This window comes from Gymnoscopelus braueri, assembly GCF_963280865.1.
Source record: "Gymnoscopelus braueri genome assembly, chromosome: 10".
Lineage (NCBI taxonomy): Eukaryota > Metazoa > Chordata > Actinopteri > Myctophiformes > Myctophidae > Gymnoscopelus > Gymnoscopelus braueri.
The window spans coordinates 44,395,628-44,412,565 of record NC_137611.1 but is presented as its reverse complement, the minus strand read 5'-3'; the positions used below and the strand labels follow the sequence as shown (position 1 = coordinate 44,412,565).

Here is a 16,938-nt window from a genome sequence, read left to right as displayed (position 1 = left end):
CTAAAATAATACTGCTCAGTGCTCAACTTATGGCCTAGCAGTTATTTAACGTCCCTCTGGGTTATGGGCTCTAAATAGCCGACACATCCCTCCGGATTATGGGAACAATGTCGCTTGTAAACACAGCTCTTTGAAAGACGTTTTGTAGAAATAACCTACATTTTGGATACAAAGAGAGAGAAAAAGTAGGTAAATGTATGTGGATGGGATTATTTTATCCTGGTACTGTATCATAGGGCTCTGGTCCAGCTCTGGGCCCCCAATCATTCAGGGTTTCCTCCCCCTCCCACCCTGTGCAGCTGCCTCTGTTCTAATGTAGGCTACTTCAGGAATCTGATGTGATACACTGTTAGGCTGTTGGACTTATTGCCACCTAGTGGTTCTAATGATCACCAAACAGCAGTTTAACTTTTCTGATCTCAAAAGGGGTCTTTGGGTGTCTCTTTGAAGAAAAGCATTGATAGAAAGACATTAGGACCTGTGTGACGCTCCTCTCTGCTGTGTAAAGATATTCATAAGGTGGACTTCTGTGGAAACTGATTATTTATTGCACACCAGGTCTGTTAAACCATGACCCCTTGCTTAGGAGACCATTTTGTGTAACCTTTCGTAACTACAGTAATGGGTAGGCTAGGGATGGCGTATGTTGGGAACTTAAAGACCTTATTTTTAACTCACCTTCAGAGCTGGGTCTGCTCCACCAAGCCAGGTCTGAAAAGGCTTTTGTTGAATACATGTTTGTGCGTGACTGACTGTATGAGTAATGTATTTTTTATTATTCTTTTATGACTGAACTTTAACCTGCTGTCTCACGTTCTTTATTGCTGTCATTGTAAAGTGGACTGAGACACTAGTGTAAAATAGACTCTAGAGTGTCTGAATTTGTGAAGGAGGGTTTATGATGATCTAAAGGCAGAGAAGTTGACATAATAAACGTAAATAAATATTAGATGAAACGCAAATATTCCTCTGAAACTGTCACAATTAAAATAGTAGCAATTAAAGCAATAACTATTTGAATCACCTTTAGCATGGAGTGAAGGGGCAGAGAGAGAGAGAGAGAGAGAGAGAGAGAGAGAGAGAGAGAGAGAGAGAGAGAGAGAGAGAGAGAGAGAGAGAGAGAAAGTGAGAGAAAGTGAGAGAGAGAGAGAGAGAGAGAGAGAGAGAGAGAGAGAGAGAGAGAGAGAGAGAGGAGAGAGAGACAGGATGAGTTTTGATCATTTCAACGCAATAAGAAAATGACTTACTCATATTTCAACAGGGTGAATATATTTCCAACCAATGAATTCCAACCTGTGTAAATACACTCCTTCTATAAACACACACACACACAGGAAGAACTTCCTATGTCATGTGATTTCTGAGTAAACGAAACCTAACTTAACTCAGTCAGTCTGTCAGTCTGCTTGTAAAATGGCACAGCAGGGAGACATGCTGAGCTGGGGCAGCTCTCACACATAGAGGCTCAGATCCATTTTCTACAGAGTTACACCCCCCTCCCAAGGATCGTGAATCTACAAACCCAGTCAGCAGTAATGTCCATCTTCTGAGATACTTTGAAGATGTGGCTGTGGCTGTGTCAAAGATGAGGGACAAACTTAAGGACATTCTTAAAGAGAAAGCAACACATGGCTTGCGGTCAACACCATCAGAACCCAAGACCAGAACTGAGTTACAATATTCATGTCCAATCACACTGGATCCAAACACAGCACATGAACGCCTGTCTCTGTCCAAAGGAAACAGAAAAGTAACAAGGATGAACAATCAACGCCCAGAGAGATTCACTGACTGCTATCAGGTTCTGAGTAGAGAGGGTCTGACTGGATGCTGTTACTGGGAGGTAGAGTGGAGTGGAAACAAGGTTGATATAGCAGTCGCATATAAAGATATCAGTAGAACAGCGACCCAGAATGAAAGTGGATTTGGACGGAATGATAAATCTTGGTCTTTACAGTGTTATGGATATAATGGATATTATGTCTTCACACACAGAGACATTAGTACTCATATCCCAGGTTGTGTGTCCTCCAGAGTAGGAGTGTACCTGGATCACAGTGCAGGTACTCTTTCCTTCTACAGCGTCTCTGACACCATGACTCTCCTCCACAGAGTCCAGACTGCATTCACCCACACACTCTATCCTGGACTTTGGCCTGCTGTTGAAAGCACTGCTGAGTTGTGTGACCTCAAGTAGATCTGACTTTATTTGTCTCTCATGACTCCACAATAAGCTACTCAATCAAATCACATGTTTATTTTGTCCAGTGAAAATACATTGTATAATTTGTTTATAATCTGTTTTACAATTTTTGTTCTCTTGCATTCATACAGTATTAGATAAATATAATAAATAAAATGAATATTTTTTTTCTTATGTGGATAAACATTGCAAATTAATTCACAGGCATGTTGGAATTAAATTATTCTATTCAATTTAACCAACATAATAAATACCATTAGTTGAATAAATATGTTTGTGTTTTATTATTGTTATGTCGTGGCTGTAGGCTACTTTAACCTGCTGTCTTGCGTTCAGTGTCAAGTGGAATTGGAGACTGTAGTGTAAAATACTATAAGATAAAAAAGAAAGAATTTCATATTGCTTTTGCATTTAAGAGCCTTACAATGGAGTGGTCATGAAAAAGAATTTGATTGTGGCAAAGCATTCGTGCAACTCCCAAGCCACACCTTCTTATATCTGAATGAACACACACATACACAGTCAACTAACAGTTTGGCATGAGTTTTGATTGAGTGATTGATTGATGTACTTTATTTAGTAAGACATGAGAACATCAGTACATGGAAGTACAAATTCACAATAGAAGGTCTACTAAACTGGAAGACTCATTAAGCACTTAGCTTGTTTAAGATGAGATCCCCATGCACACAAATCATGATGACATAATAAGAGACAGACAGATATACACACTACTATACAGAATGTCATACAATCAGCTTACAGGTATGAAGAGTGAAAAAAAAAATGTACAAGAGAAGAAAAAGAAAAGGGGGGGGGGTAGGTTAAGACTTAGACAGGGGCCATTTTCGAATTGCAGCCTCCTGAAGGTGTATCTTTAGGGCAGTTTTGAAAGTGAGTAGGGTTTTACACTACTTTACTCCTTTTGGTAGGGCATTCCACATTTTTGATGAATAGCATGAGAACGAGTTCATTCCCTTTGTTGAGCCAAATCTGGGTTGAACATGGTTCGTGGAGCTGCCTCTGGTGTTATGATCGTGGACTTCATTAACATTTTGGAAGTATTTTGACAAATACAGGGGGATCCCAGTTGAATAGAATATTACCAGTAGGCTACCGAAGCCCTGACATCACTCGCTCATCCTGCGGATCACGGAAGTTTTTCTCTATTATTGGGTCATCTTCAAGGGGGTCATACCATAGAGTTAAAAATAATAGAGAGGGCACCCGAATTCTCCTCCCATCCACTTGCATTGAGTTGCTCACCCAGCGCATGTGCCTATTTGAACGCTTCTTCCGGGTTGGAAATTTGGTGGGCGAGGCCTATTTGGGGCTCCAAACGCGTCACTTCTGTGACGCGTTTTGCGTCACAGTGACGCGTTTTGCGTCACAGAAGCGTGCAGCCCCGTGCGCAAGCTCATGCGCATGCTCGTGAGTCGAGCCCATTGGTCGAAACCGTTTTCGCGTTCATGTGTTGAAGCCCCAGGCCTGCACGCGCCTGCACTACCATGAATGGCCAGCATGTTCAATTGGCTTCAATGAAACCACTGGGTTCTGGGGGCTTGGGTCATACCTATGTTCCCCGGACCTCTATGAACAGTGAAGTTGCCGTCGCCTGGTGGTCAAATCTAGGATTGCAGGACATCCGCATTTAAACGCTACTGCGCATGCTTCTATCGTCTGAAACGCTAGTGCGCCTGCTCTATAGGCTCCAAAATTGAAAGCCAAAAAAGTAGAGGTAGTTTCGGGTGCTTCATGCGCTTGTGAACAACTTTCATTTAAATGAACTGGTGGGGGCGGGGCCGTGCGCTCTCTAGATATAATATTAAAACTCTATGGTCATCTTATAGAATCGTCTCATATAAGAGTTGTGTTCCAAAAATACACAAACTGTCCCGGCGATATTGTCATGAAGGTGGCTCTATATCGTTTATGATAGTCAGTCACTCATATTTGATACAGTCTTTTTCTGGCGGAAATATTAATTAATTGGTGGCGTTAACATTATAGTTTTCTTGCCGTTAGTTGATCCCTCATATCCATACGAGTCAAACCGCCGAGGTCATTTATTTTTATTTTTAACACAGTTCTTATATGACGCGATATTAACGTCTATGGAAATTCTGAATGGGGGGGAGGGGGGGGTTGGAAAAAAGTACTCTAATCCTTAGATTAAAAGTATCAATACTGCAATGTAGATTGTAGAGTAAATGTACTTAGTTACTTTACACCACTAGGGGGGGGGGGGGGTCTGTGACCCAGGTAGGATATGGGTAAATACTAAATTACGTCTTACTTACTCTTTGAGACTTGTGAATACACTGAAAAGTAAATATTCCTCTGAAACTTTTAGTTAATATTAGCAATTAAAACCATATCATAATGTTTTAGCATGGAGTGAGGGGTCAGAGAGAGAGAGAGAGAGAGAGAGAGAGAGAGAGAGAAAGCGAGAGACAGGACAAGTTCCAGTGTATCTTGTCATTAAATATTGATCAGGGTTTTTTTTATTGTTTATTTGATTAATTCAAAGCGCGCACACACACACACACACACACACACACACACACACACACACACACACACACACACACACACACACACACACAGCCAGGAAGAACCTCCAATGACGGTGATTTCTGAGTAAATGAAACTGAACTGCATTCAGTCTGTAAATTTGATGTGCTTTGTGAAGGGTTTATAATTATCAAGGCAGAGAAGTTGACTTAATAAACCGACATGTAAATATTCCTCTGAAACTGTCACAATTAAAATAGTAGCAATTAAAACAATAACTAAATACATTTGATCACCTTTAGCATGGAGTGAGGGGGCAGAGAGAGAAAGAGAGTTGCGTTTAGTTCACCCCCCCCCCAAAAAAATCGACTAGTCACCCCATGGAGACTTGAATTCATGGATATTTCGCATTCCTAAGCCAATAATTTGATTACCAGCGGACCGGTAGGCAGCGGCTCCAGTAGGATACACAAAGGAGACTCTTTGTGTGTGTGTTTGTATTATTATTTTATGACTGAACTTTAACCTGCTTAGTTTATTTGATGTATTCAACACAAGTGGAAAAGTACTGACTCATATTTCTCCTCCTACCGTACACACACACACACACACACACACACACACACACACACACACACACACACACACACACACACACACACACACACACACACACACACACACACACACACACACACACACACACAGAGAGCCAGGAAGAACCTCCCATGTCATGTGATTTCTGAGTATATGAAACCACACTGCACTCAGTCTGTTTCTCAGTCTGTCAGACAGTCAGTTGTAAGATGGCACAGCAAGGAGTTCAACTGGACCAGGAACAGTTCTGCTGTTCTATCTGTCTGGATCTACTAAAGGATCCAGTGAGTATTCCCTGTGGACACAGCTACTGTATGGGCTGTATTAAAGGCTTCTGGGATCAGGATGAGCAGAAGGGACTTTATAGCTGTCCGCAGTGTAGGGAAACTTTTAACCCAAGACCTGTTCTAAAGAAAAACAACATGTTGGCTGAGGTGGTGGAGAGCCTGAAGAAAACAGGACTCCAAGCTGTTTCTCCTGATCACTGTCATGCTGAACCTGAAGATGTGGTCTGTGATGTCTGCACTGGGGGAAAACTGAAAGCTGTGAAGACTTGTCTTCAGTGTCTGGTCTCTTACTGTGACACTCACCTCCAGCCTCACTATGAATCTCCTGCCTTTAAGAATCACAAGCTGGTCAAAGCCTCCACCAAGCTTCAGGAGAACATCTGCTCTCGTCACGATGAGGTGAAGAAGATTTTCTGCCGTACTGATCAGCAGTGTATCTGTTATCTGTGCTGCATGGAAGAACACAAAGGTCATGATACGGTTTCAGCTGCAGCAGAAAGGACTGAGAGACAGAAAGAGCTTGATACGAGTCGGCAGAACATCCAGCAGAGAATCCAAGAGAGAGAGAAAGACGTCAAGGTGCTTCACCAGGAGGTAAAGTCCATCAATCAATGTGCTGATATAGCAGTGGAGGACAATGACACCATCTTTACTGAGCTCATATCTTCCATTGAGAGAAAACGATCTGGGGTGAGGGAGCTGATCAGAGACCAGCAGAAACATGAAGTGAGTCGTGTTGAAGAACAGAGGAAGAGTGTGGAGCATGAGGTTACTGAACTGAGTAGAAGACATGCTGAGCTGGAGCAAATCTCACACACAGAGGATCACATCAATTTTCTACAGAGTTACACCTCCCTCTCAAAGATCAGTGAATCTACACACCCAGTCATCAGCAGTGTCTGTCACTTTGAAGATGTGACTGTGACTGTGTCAAAGATGAGGGACAAACTAGAGGACATTCTTAAAGAGGAAGGGACAAATGTCTCAGAGACAGTGAATAGAGTGGATGTTTTACCGTCGACACCACCAGAACCCCAATCTGGGAAACCATCGGCAAAACATAGGAAAAAAAAACTTTTGCAGACATTACCAGAACCCAAGACCAGAGCTGAGTTCTTACAATATTCATGTCCAATTACACTGGATCCAAACACAGCACATGAACGCCTGTCTCTGTCTAAAGGAAACAGAAAAGTAACAAGGATGAACAATCAACGCCCAGAGAGATTCACTGACTGCTATCAGGTTCTGAGTGTACAGGGTCTGACTGGGCGCTGTTACTGGGAGGTAGAGTGGAGTGGAAACAAGGTTGATATAGCAGTCGCAAGAAAAGATATCAGCAGAACAGGGACCCATAAGGAAAGTGGATTTGGAATGAATGATGATCAATCTTATTCTTTACAGTGTCAGGCAGGAGGTTGTAGTCTCAGACACAACAGCAAAGTATGTACACCCACATTTCCTGTGTCCTCCAGAGTAGGAGTGTACCTGGATCACAGCGCAGGTACTCTGTCCTTCTACAGCATCGAGTCTGACACCATGACTCTCCTTCCCGGATTCAAGACCACATTCCCCACGACCCTCTATGCTGGATTTTGGACTGCTGCTGAAAGCAATGCTGAGTTGTGTCACCTCAAGTAGATCTGACTTTGTTTGTCTCTCAAATCATGTTTATTTTGTCCATAGAAAATATTTTGTATAATTTGTTAATAATCTATTTTGTTATCTTGCATTCATATAGTAGGCCTACAAATTATCTCATGGAGGAATGTTTGGGGTTTTTCATACCATTTTCTTGTTTCTTTGACATTCCATATGAAATAACATTCAATGATATTCATAAAAACAAGTATGTGAATAAACAATAGCAAATTAATTCACAGACATTTTGAAATTAAATGATTATATTCAATTTAATGTAATACAAAAAGTGACCAACATAATAAATACTATTGAATAAATGTTTGTGTTTTATTATTATTATTTTATGGCTGTACTTTAACCTTCTGTCTTATTTTCTTCATTGCGCTCAGTGTCAAGTGGACTTGGAGACTGTAGTGTAAAATATTGTATACCGGTAATAATTAAAAATATAGCCTTTTTTCCCTGAGTGCGAAGAATATTGAATTTCATATTGCATTTTGGACAAGAGCCTTACAATACACTTTATCTGATTGTGTAAATGTACTGTCCTCGGGGCCTATAGGGGCCTTTTGGTGATCATGAACAAGAATTTAATCATGGCAAAACACTCCTGCAACTCCTAAGCCACACCTACTTTTTATATCTGAATGAACACACACATACACAATTAACAAACAGCTTGGCATGAGTGTTTGTGCCAGGCCCTACCAGATGTTCCTGTTCGATCAGTTTCTCAAAGGACACATTTATTCTACAGACGAATAGAGTAAATTGAAGTCATATTATCGTTGTAACAGAGATGGATCAAAGAAGATTACATTGATAGTGCACTGATACTGTATGTCATGAAATCTCCCATGTATTGCTCTATCATAACTATACATTTTAAACATGTAACCATAACTCATAATGAACCGTGTATTACATGTTTGTGCTCTGCCATCAGAAGGGAAAGAGCAGGAACCACTTTCTGTACCACTGACACTATTTGCAGGATAGGACATCAACTATGAGGACAGGACAATATCCTTAGTATTACAATAACCTTATTGTGTAGGTATTCAATCATTAATTGATCAATCATGAATCAATCTATTAGTCCATTCATTAACCTGTTACTATAGCTTTGTAGTGCAGAACTAAGCATCTGGAGTATGGTCAGTAAGCTCCCTGAATTAATAATTAAATTAAATTAAAAATTTCTGTACTTTGAATTCATAGACCTGGCAATAAACAAGTCCATTCAAATGAATGCAGTAAATAGTAAACAACATCATAAATACTATAGTTGAATAAATGTTTGTGTATGACTGTATGTTCATATTATTATTGTATAACTGTACTTTAACCTGCTGTCTTACGTTGTAAGTGGACTGGGACACTGCTAATATACTTTAAATAATACAAAATAAGAGATTAGTCTTTTTCATTAGTGTGGATCATATGTATTTAGCATTTTGGTTTAGTAGATTATTATTTAAAAGTTACTAGTGAAAGCAGCAAAATTCTACAGTGCGTGGTGCACCTTTAATATACTCCAAAAGAACCAACATTTTGGACACAAACAGAGAGAATAAAAAGTTTACTGGGCCCCCTGAAGCATTCAGGATGTCGTCTCACTCACTGCCAGTCCAGCTGCCTCTAATTGTACTTAATGAAGTTCATGTACACTGTGACTGCATTACTGATGTGACACAATGTTAGACTGACTGTATGTGTGTTCCCCAGTTTGGGAACCACTGTTGTACAGTACACAGTGCCCGGCCCTTTATGGAAACTTACTCTGAAACTGAAAGTTTCCATAAAAGTTTGCATATGTTTTATCAGTTTCTCAAAGGTCTTTGTAACCAGGATGGTCAGATTAACTATCATGTTATCATTCATCGTGTGTGTGTGTGTGTGTGTGTGTGTGTGTGTGTGTGTGTGTGTGTGTGCGTGCGTGCGTGCGTGCGTGCGTGCGTGCGTGCGTGCGTGCGTGCGTGCGTGCGTGCGTGCGTGTGTGTGTGTGTGTGATCTGATCTATTTGAGGTCAAACAACTCATCAGCTGCAAATTGTGAACCCTAACGTTTTGCAAAAAATCCAGCATAGAGGGTGTGGGTGAATGTGGTCTGGACTCTGTGTGGAAGGACAGAGTACCTGCACTGTGATCAAGGTACACTCCTACTCTGGATGACACAAGACCTGGGATTTTTGTACAAATGTCTCTGTGTCTGTAAACATAATATTCATTACAACACTGTAAAGACCAAGATTTATAATTGTATCCAAATCTACTCTGATTCTGGACCCTGTTCTACTTACAGTATATCTTTATATGAGACTGCTATATTAACGATGTCTTCACTCCACTCTACCTCCCAGTAACAGTGTCCAGTCAGACCCTCTACTCAGAACCTGAACACATCCAGTGAATCTCTCTGGGTGATGAGGATATGATTGTTGTTTGCTTATCCTTGTTACTGTATGTTTCCTTTAGACAGAGACAGACACAGGCGTTGGTGTGTTGTGTTTGGATCCAGTGTGATTTGACATGAATATTGTAACTCAGCTCTGGTCTTGGGTTCTGGTGGTGTTGACAGTAAAACATCCACTCTATTCACTATCTCTGAGACGTTTGTCCCTTCCTCTTAAGAATGTCCTCTAGTTAATCCCTCATCTTTGACACAGCCACAGTCACATCTTTAAGTATCTCAGAGGACGGACATTACTGCTGACTGGTTGTGTAGATTCACTGATCTTTGCGACAGAGGTGTAAGAGTGTGTCACTAGACTCTAGTGACACGCCTACTGGAAAAAAAAGTGGAAAAAAAACTCTGGTTCCGGGTGTGCGGGTTCTGGTTTTTCGGTGCCGCTTTGTTTTGGTTCCCCCTGTTAGCATTTAAATGCTAAATCGAGTGTAACTACTAGTTTAGTCTCGCCAGACACTTGGAATAAAGGATGGATATACCAAACAAACTATTTCTACAAGCTAAACTACGCCGCATCAAGGGTTTTATTGGGTAGGCCCTAAAATTAAAATGCCCTTGATCGCAATTATTTTGGGGTGATGTGGTTCCGGCTTGTGCGGGTTCCGGCCGCCTGACCGGATCAGAAACCCGAAAATGGTATTGATCCTAGGCTACTGAGCCATTGGCGCCCTCAACCAAGCAGCATATTCACAATGCACCCGTCCCTCTGGGATATGGGATCTAAACAGCTGACACAATCTTTTGGGTCATGGGGATGATATTGCTTGTAAACACAGCTCTTTGAAAGTTGTTTTTACTGAAAGTGACAATATACTACAATACATGGCTCACCCTTAATATACTCCAAAATAACCAACATTGTGGACACCCTGTTCAGCTCCTCAACTGTAATATATTCTACTGCATTACTGATGTGATACACTGTTAGACTGACTCTTATTGCCACCTAGTGGATATAATAATCAATAGCACCAAACAGACCAAAGGGGTCTCTGGGTGTTGTAGAAAAGGGTGGATAGAAAGACATTCCCACATTAGGACCAGTGTGATGCTCCGCTCTGCTGTGTGAAGATGTTCATAAGGTCAAAGAAGGATATTCTGTGGAAACTGGTTAATTATTGTACACCAGGTCTGCTACAACATTTGAACATTTTGAACATTTTTGGTTATTTTTAACCAAAGACGATATGATAGGAAACAAATACTAGCCATCTTCAAATGATTTTCTGTATCTCTGTGATGTGGGTGGCCACTCCTTCAGGAGACCTGAAGTGTGTCTCTTAATTCAAATGGAAAATGTAATGGGGTGGCGGGGAGGCAACCACATCCCCTTAGGAGAGCATTTTGTGAAACACGTGGGATGGCGTATCTTGGTAACGTAAGGATTTGTATATTGTTTTAACTCATCTTCAGACCTGCTCTGCTCCACCAAGCCAGGTCTCAAAAGGCTCTGTGTTATTATTTTCTTATGACTGAACTTAAATAACCTGCTGGCGTACGTTCTTTATTAATCACTGTAAAGTGGGCTGGGACACTGTAATGTGAAATAGAGTTAATGTGAATTTGATGTGCTTTGTGAAGGAGGGTTTGTGGTGATCTAAGGCAGAATGAAGTAATAGCAGAAAAGGTTAACTTGTGATTAAACTGAAAAGTAAATATTCCTCTGAAACTGTCACACTTAAAATAGTAGCAATTAAAACAATATCTTAATACATTTTAATCACCTTTAGCATGGAGTGCGGGGTCGGAGAGAGGGAAAGAGAGAGACAGGACAGGTTCCTGTGTGAAAAATTACTGACTCGTATTTCTCCTCCTACCTTACACGAACACACACACACACACACACACACACACACACACACACACACATACACACACACACACACACACACACACACACACACACACACACACACACACACACACACACGCAGCCAGGAAGAACCTCCCATGTCATGTGATTTCTGAGTAAATGAAACTTAACGGCATTCAGTCTGTTCGTTAGTCTGTCAGACAGTCAGTTGTAAAATGGCACAGCAAGGAGTTCAACTGGACCAGGAACAGTTCTGCTGTTCAATCTGTCTGGATCTAATGAAGGATCCAGTGAGTGTTCCCTGTGGACACAGCTACTGTATGGGCTGTATTAAAGGCTTCTGGGATCAGGATGACCAGAAGGGACTCTACAGCTGTCCGCAGTGCAGGGAAACCTTTAACCCAAGACCTGTTCTGAAGAAAAACAACATATTGGCTGAGGTGGTGGAGAGCCTGAAGAAGACAGGACTCCAAGCTGTTCCTCCTGATCTCTGCTATGCTGGGCCTGGAGATGTGGCCTGTGATTTCTGCACTGGGAGAAAACTGAAAGCTGTGAAGACTTGTCTTCAGTGCCTGGTCTCTTACTGTGACACTCACCTCCAGCCTCACTATCAATCTCCTGCCTTTAAGAAACACAAGCTGGTCAAAGCCTCCACCGGGCTTAAGGATAACATCTGCTCTCGTCACGACGAAGTGATAAAGGTTTTCTGCCGTACTGATCAGCAGTGTATCTGTTATCTGTGCTGCATGGAAGAACACAAAGGTCACGACACCATCTCAGCTGCAGCAGAAAGGACTGAGAGACAAAAAGAGCTTGACACGAGTCAGCAGAACATCCAGCAGAAAATCCAGGAGAGAGAGAAAGACGTGAAGGTGCTTCACCAGGAGGTGAAGTCCATCAATCACTGTGCTGATAGAGCAGCGGAGGACAGTGACACCATCTTTACTGAGCTCATCTCTTCCATTGAGAGAAAACAATCTGAGGTGAGGGAGCTGATCAGAGACCAGGAAAAACATCAAGTTAGTCGTGTTGAAGAACAGAGGAAGCGTGTGGAGCATGAGGTTACTGAACTGAGGAGAAGACATGCTGAGCTGGAGCAGCTCTCACACACAGAGGATCACATCCATTTTCTGCATAGTTACACCTGCCCCTCAAGAATCAGTGAATCTACACACCCAGTCAGCAGAAATGTCCTTTCTCTGGGATACTTTGAAGATGTAACTATGGCTTTGTCAATGATGAGGGACAAACTAGATCACATTCTTAAAGAGAAGCTGAAAAATGTCTCACAGACAGTGAATAGAGCACATGGTTTAATGCCAATACCACCAGAGCCCAAGACCAGAGCTGAGTTCTTACATTATTTATGTCCAATGACACTGGATCCAAACACTGCACATGCACGTCTCTGTCTAAACGGAACAGACAAGTTGTGAATATGATTCAACAACAATCATATCCTCATCACCCAGAGAGATTCACTGAATGCTGGCAAGTTCTGAGTAGAGAGGGTCTGACTGGACGTGGTTACTGGGAGGTAAAGTGGAGGGGAACCAGTGTTTATATAGGAGTCTCATACAAAGATATCAGCAGAACAGGGATAAGTATTAAAAGTGGATTCGGGCACAATGAAAAATCTTGGTGTTTACAGTGTTGGACAGGAGGTTATATTTACAGACACAGAAACATTGAAACAAAAATCCCAGGTTGTGTGTCCTGCAGAGTAGGAGTGTACCTGGATCACAGTGCAGGTACTCTGTCCCTCTACAGTGTCTCTGACACCATGACTCTCCTCCACAGAGTCCAGACCACATTCACACAGCCCCTCTATGCTGGGTTTTGGCTTTCTGATGGAGCCACTGCTGAGATGTGTGACCTCAAGTAGACCAGACTTTGTGTTGGTAACTATTAATGGCTCTACAATCATTTCTTCATTTTTCGTTTCTTTAAGGTCAACATTTTCAGCCTCCAAAAACTGTTCTGTTGATGTAAATAAAACAACCAAATTATTTCTTTGACCTCAGAAACCAATTGTGTTGTGTGTTGTTCCTTGAACCATATCTTTATTTTATTTGTCTACTGAGTAAATTACACAATTTGTTAATAATGTCTTTTACTATTTTGTTCTTCTCTTTTATTCATACAATTTATTTTATGGGTGAATTGGGTTTTCTTACATTTTTTGGTACCCGTTTTCTTTTAATATATCATGAAGTCATCATTATTTTATGGGTTTCATATTCCATGTGAAATATCATTCAATCATCTATTCTTTCATGTTTAATCAGAAGAAATAATCTCTCTCTCAAGGCAGATCGCAATTAACACTACAGTTAAGTTTACATTCCTGACTGATTTTAAATTATTAAATTTAATGTAATAAGTAACCAACATGATAAATAGTTTTAGTTGAATAAATGCTTGTGTATGCCTGTATGTGTATTGTGTTTATATTATTATTTTATGACTGTACTTTAGTCTCTGTATTGTTGTCAGTGTAAAGTGGACTGGGACATTACTTCATGTAACAAACAAGGGCCAGCGCCTTTATCACCCCCCCCCCCCCCCCCCCCATAGTATGGTGATTTCACATTAAATGATATTATATTAAATTATATTGGACATAAAAGTGGGACAGCTATACTTGGTAATAATGATTTCATATTTGCACAATCTGGCAATATTATAGAGTGATCTTGAATTGTCGCTACAACACTTCACTAATCAGAATTGAACATACAGAAACTATATAAACAGAGGCAATATGATCATAACAATAATTCAGTCAACATCTGAGCATTTTCAATGCAGTTTCTTTTTTTTCATCCATAATTTGAGTCCTCTGTTAAAAACATCGCTATCGCTATTTTATCGCTAGCTATCGCTATATATATATATATATATATATATATATATATATATATATATATATATATATATATATATATATATATCGGTTTTTTTTCCCTTCTTTTATAAGTTTATTTTCATCACTCATTTGCATTTTAGCTATACACAGAACAGGATTTGGGAACGGTGTTGCTTGTAAAACACAACTCTATGAAAGTTGCTTTACTGGCCAAAGTGTCAAAATGGTACAGTACATTGTGCATGTGCACCTTTAAAATCTTCCAAAATAACCAACATTTTATACACAAAGAGATAAAGAAAAGTAGGCAAATGTGTGTGGATGGAAGTATTTCAGCCTGGTATCGGAGGGAACTGGCTGTCCAGCTCTCGGCCTCTTGACTCATTCAGGGTTTCCTCCCCCGCCTCCCACCCTGTTCAGCTGCCTCTATTCTAATGTAGCCTACTTCAGCAATCTGATGTGACACACTGTTAGACTGACTCTTACGGCCATCTAGTGGTAATACTAATCATTAACACCAAACAGCAGTTTAAAGGTAGGGTAAGTGATATTTTTTTGTTCTTTTGTTAAAAAGGTTAAAGTACTATATTCTGATAGTAATCATTGCTACAGAGCGTTTGTTCGGTCACAGGGGTCTCTCCAGCTCTCAAGTAAACAGTATATAGTACATTTTCAGGTAGGTGACTTTAAGCTAAGAATTTAAGCCAACCAGGAGAGAGCATTGAAAATGCATTTTCTGTTTAATAAAGAGCTGTAGAGACCTGGGAGACTTTACTGAACAAACACTCTATATCAATGAGTACTATCAGAATATAGAGCTATTTAACACTTATTTTAACAAAAGTAAATCACTTACCCTACCTTTAACTTTTCTGATCTCAAAGGGGTCTTTGGGTGTCTCTTGTAGTTGTAGAAAAGGGTGGATAGAATGACCTTCCCACATTAGGACCTCCTCTTAGCCATGGTTCACATGACGCTTGTATACAAGCGTCATGGTGCCGAGTCCCCCTGGTCTAAAGTTGTGTTCGATTTTTTCACATTGCCATCTCTCACATAAACATAAACGTTCAGATTTCAAATGTAAAGTGCTTACCACCGAGCCACGGATGTTACAAGGCGATGCGGACCGCCATGAGTACTCGTATCTCCCGTATTGTTAAATAAAAAGCATTTTAATCCCATCGCCGGCCATTTTCTCCAAATTGTCTCCGATACTTTCAACCATGCGACACTAATGGTTGGGAGGTGTATTGCACTCTGATACATTACAAAACCAAAATTTAAAAAAAAAGAAAATGGCCGGCGATGGGATTAAAATGCTTTTTATTGAACAATACGGGAGATACGGGTACTCATCGCGGTCCGCATCGCCTTGTAACATCCGTGGCTCGGTGGTAAGCACTTTATATTTGAAATCGTAACGTTTATGTTTATGTGAGAGATGGCAATGTGAAAAAATCAAACACAACTTTAGACCAGGGGGACTCGGCACCATGACTGTCATGGTATGACAGTCATGTTTCAGGGCTAGACCTCCTCTCTGCTGTGTAAAGATATTCATGAGGTTAAAGGTGGAATTCTGTGGAGGCAGATTATTTATTGCACACCAGGTCTGTTACAACCACTAGGACAGTGGTTCTCAACCTTTATTATATTATTTGACAATTTGGCCAATGTTTGACTTTTTATAGTATAGTTTGTTGATACTTTTGATGCAGTAATGGTCTTTTTATTTTTGTCTGCGCCAGGCCGAAAGGCATGGCGAGAGAGTATGTTTCCCCCCCCCCCCCCCCCCCGTCCGTCCGTCCGTCCGTCCGTCCGTCCGTCCGTCCGTCCGTCCGTCCGTCCGTCCGTCCGTCAGTGAACAGCTAATCTCCCGCACCATTGGCTTGATCGCAGCGAAACTGTGCACACACACTCCCTGGATGCCAATTCAGAACCTCTGCCCCAAATTGTTCACATTATAGCGCCACCAGGAGGCCAGGTACACAGTCTCACACATCTCTATAGTCATTAAACGAAATGTGTATTTCAGATTTTTCATATTCCATGATTGGCTAAAAATGGCTTCCAAAGTTTAGAGGACTGCTCCGTTTTGAACAAAATGCCTCAAATTAAGAACGCAGCATGCAATTTTCGGGAAACTTTGCACGCAAATTCCCACTAGGCTGAGGAAGAAATGCCACTTGAAAATGTTCTAATAAGCCTCATGGTGGCGCTATAACAGGCCGATTCGTGTTTTTACCTATAACTGCACCGATCTGTGTAAAACTTGGTATGCGCACTCCCTAGAGGTCAAGGAAAAACCTTTGCCCTGCATTTTTTACATCTGCCTTTTATAGCGACACCAGGAGGCCGACTTATGTAAAACATATTTCTTTATATTACTCTTTCCGATTTTATCAAAATTTCACGCAAATCGGTACACATGATCTCTATAGTCATGTGATCAAGACGGATCTGTTTCATTTTTCATATTTCATCCTGATTGGCTAAGATTCACATCTAAAGTTTGCAGTAATGGCTTGTTTTGAACAAAATG

At 40.9% G+C, this 16,938-nt stretch overlaps 1 protein-coding gene across 1 annotated transcript; it reads left to right on the top strand.

The window, feature by feature from the left end:
• Positions 1-5,523: 5,523 nt before the first annotated feature.
• LOC308093596 (uncharacterized protein) lies at positions 5,524-13,945 on the top strand (the record flags this gene model as incomplete). The annotated part of the gene is given in 4 exon segments (XM_080439928.1): positions 5,524-7,238; positions 8,192-8,217; positions 11,720-12,943; positions 12,946-13,945. Coding segments are annotated over 4 exon segments (3,432 nt in total). The 3' UTR covers positions 13,413-13,945.
• Between the last annotated feature and the right edge of the window lie 2,993 nt (positions 13,946-16,938).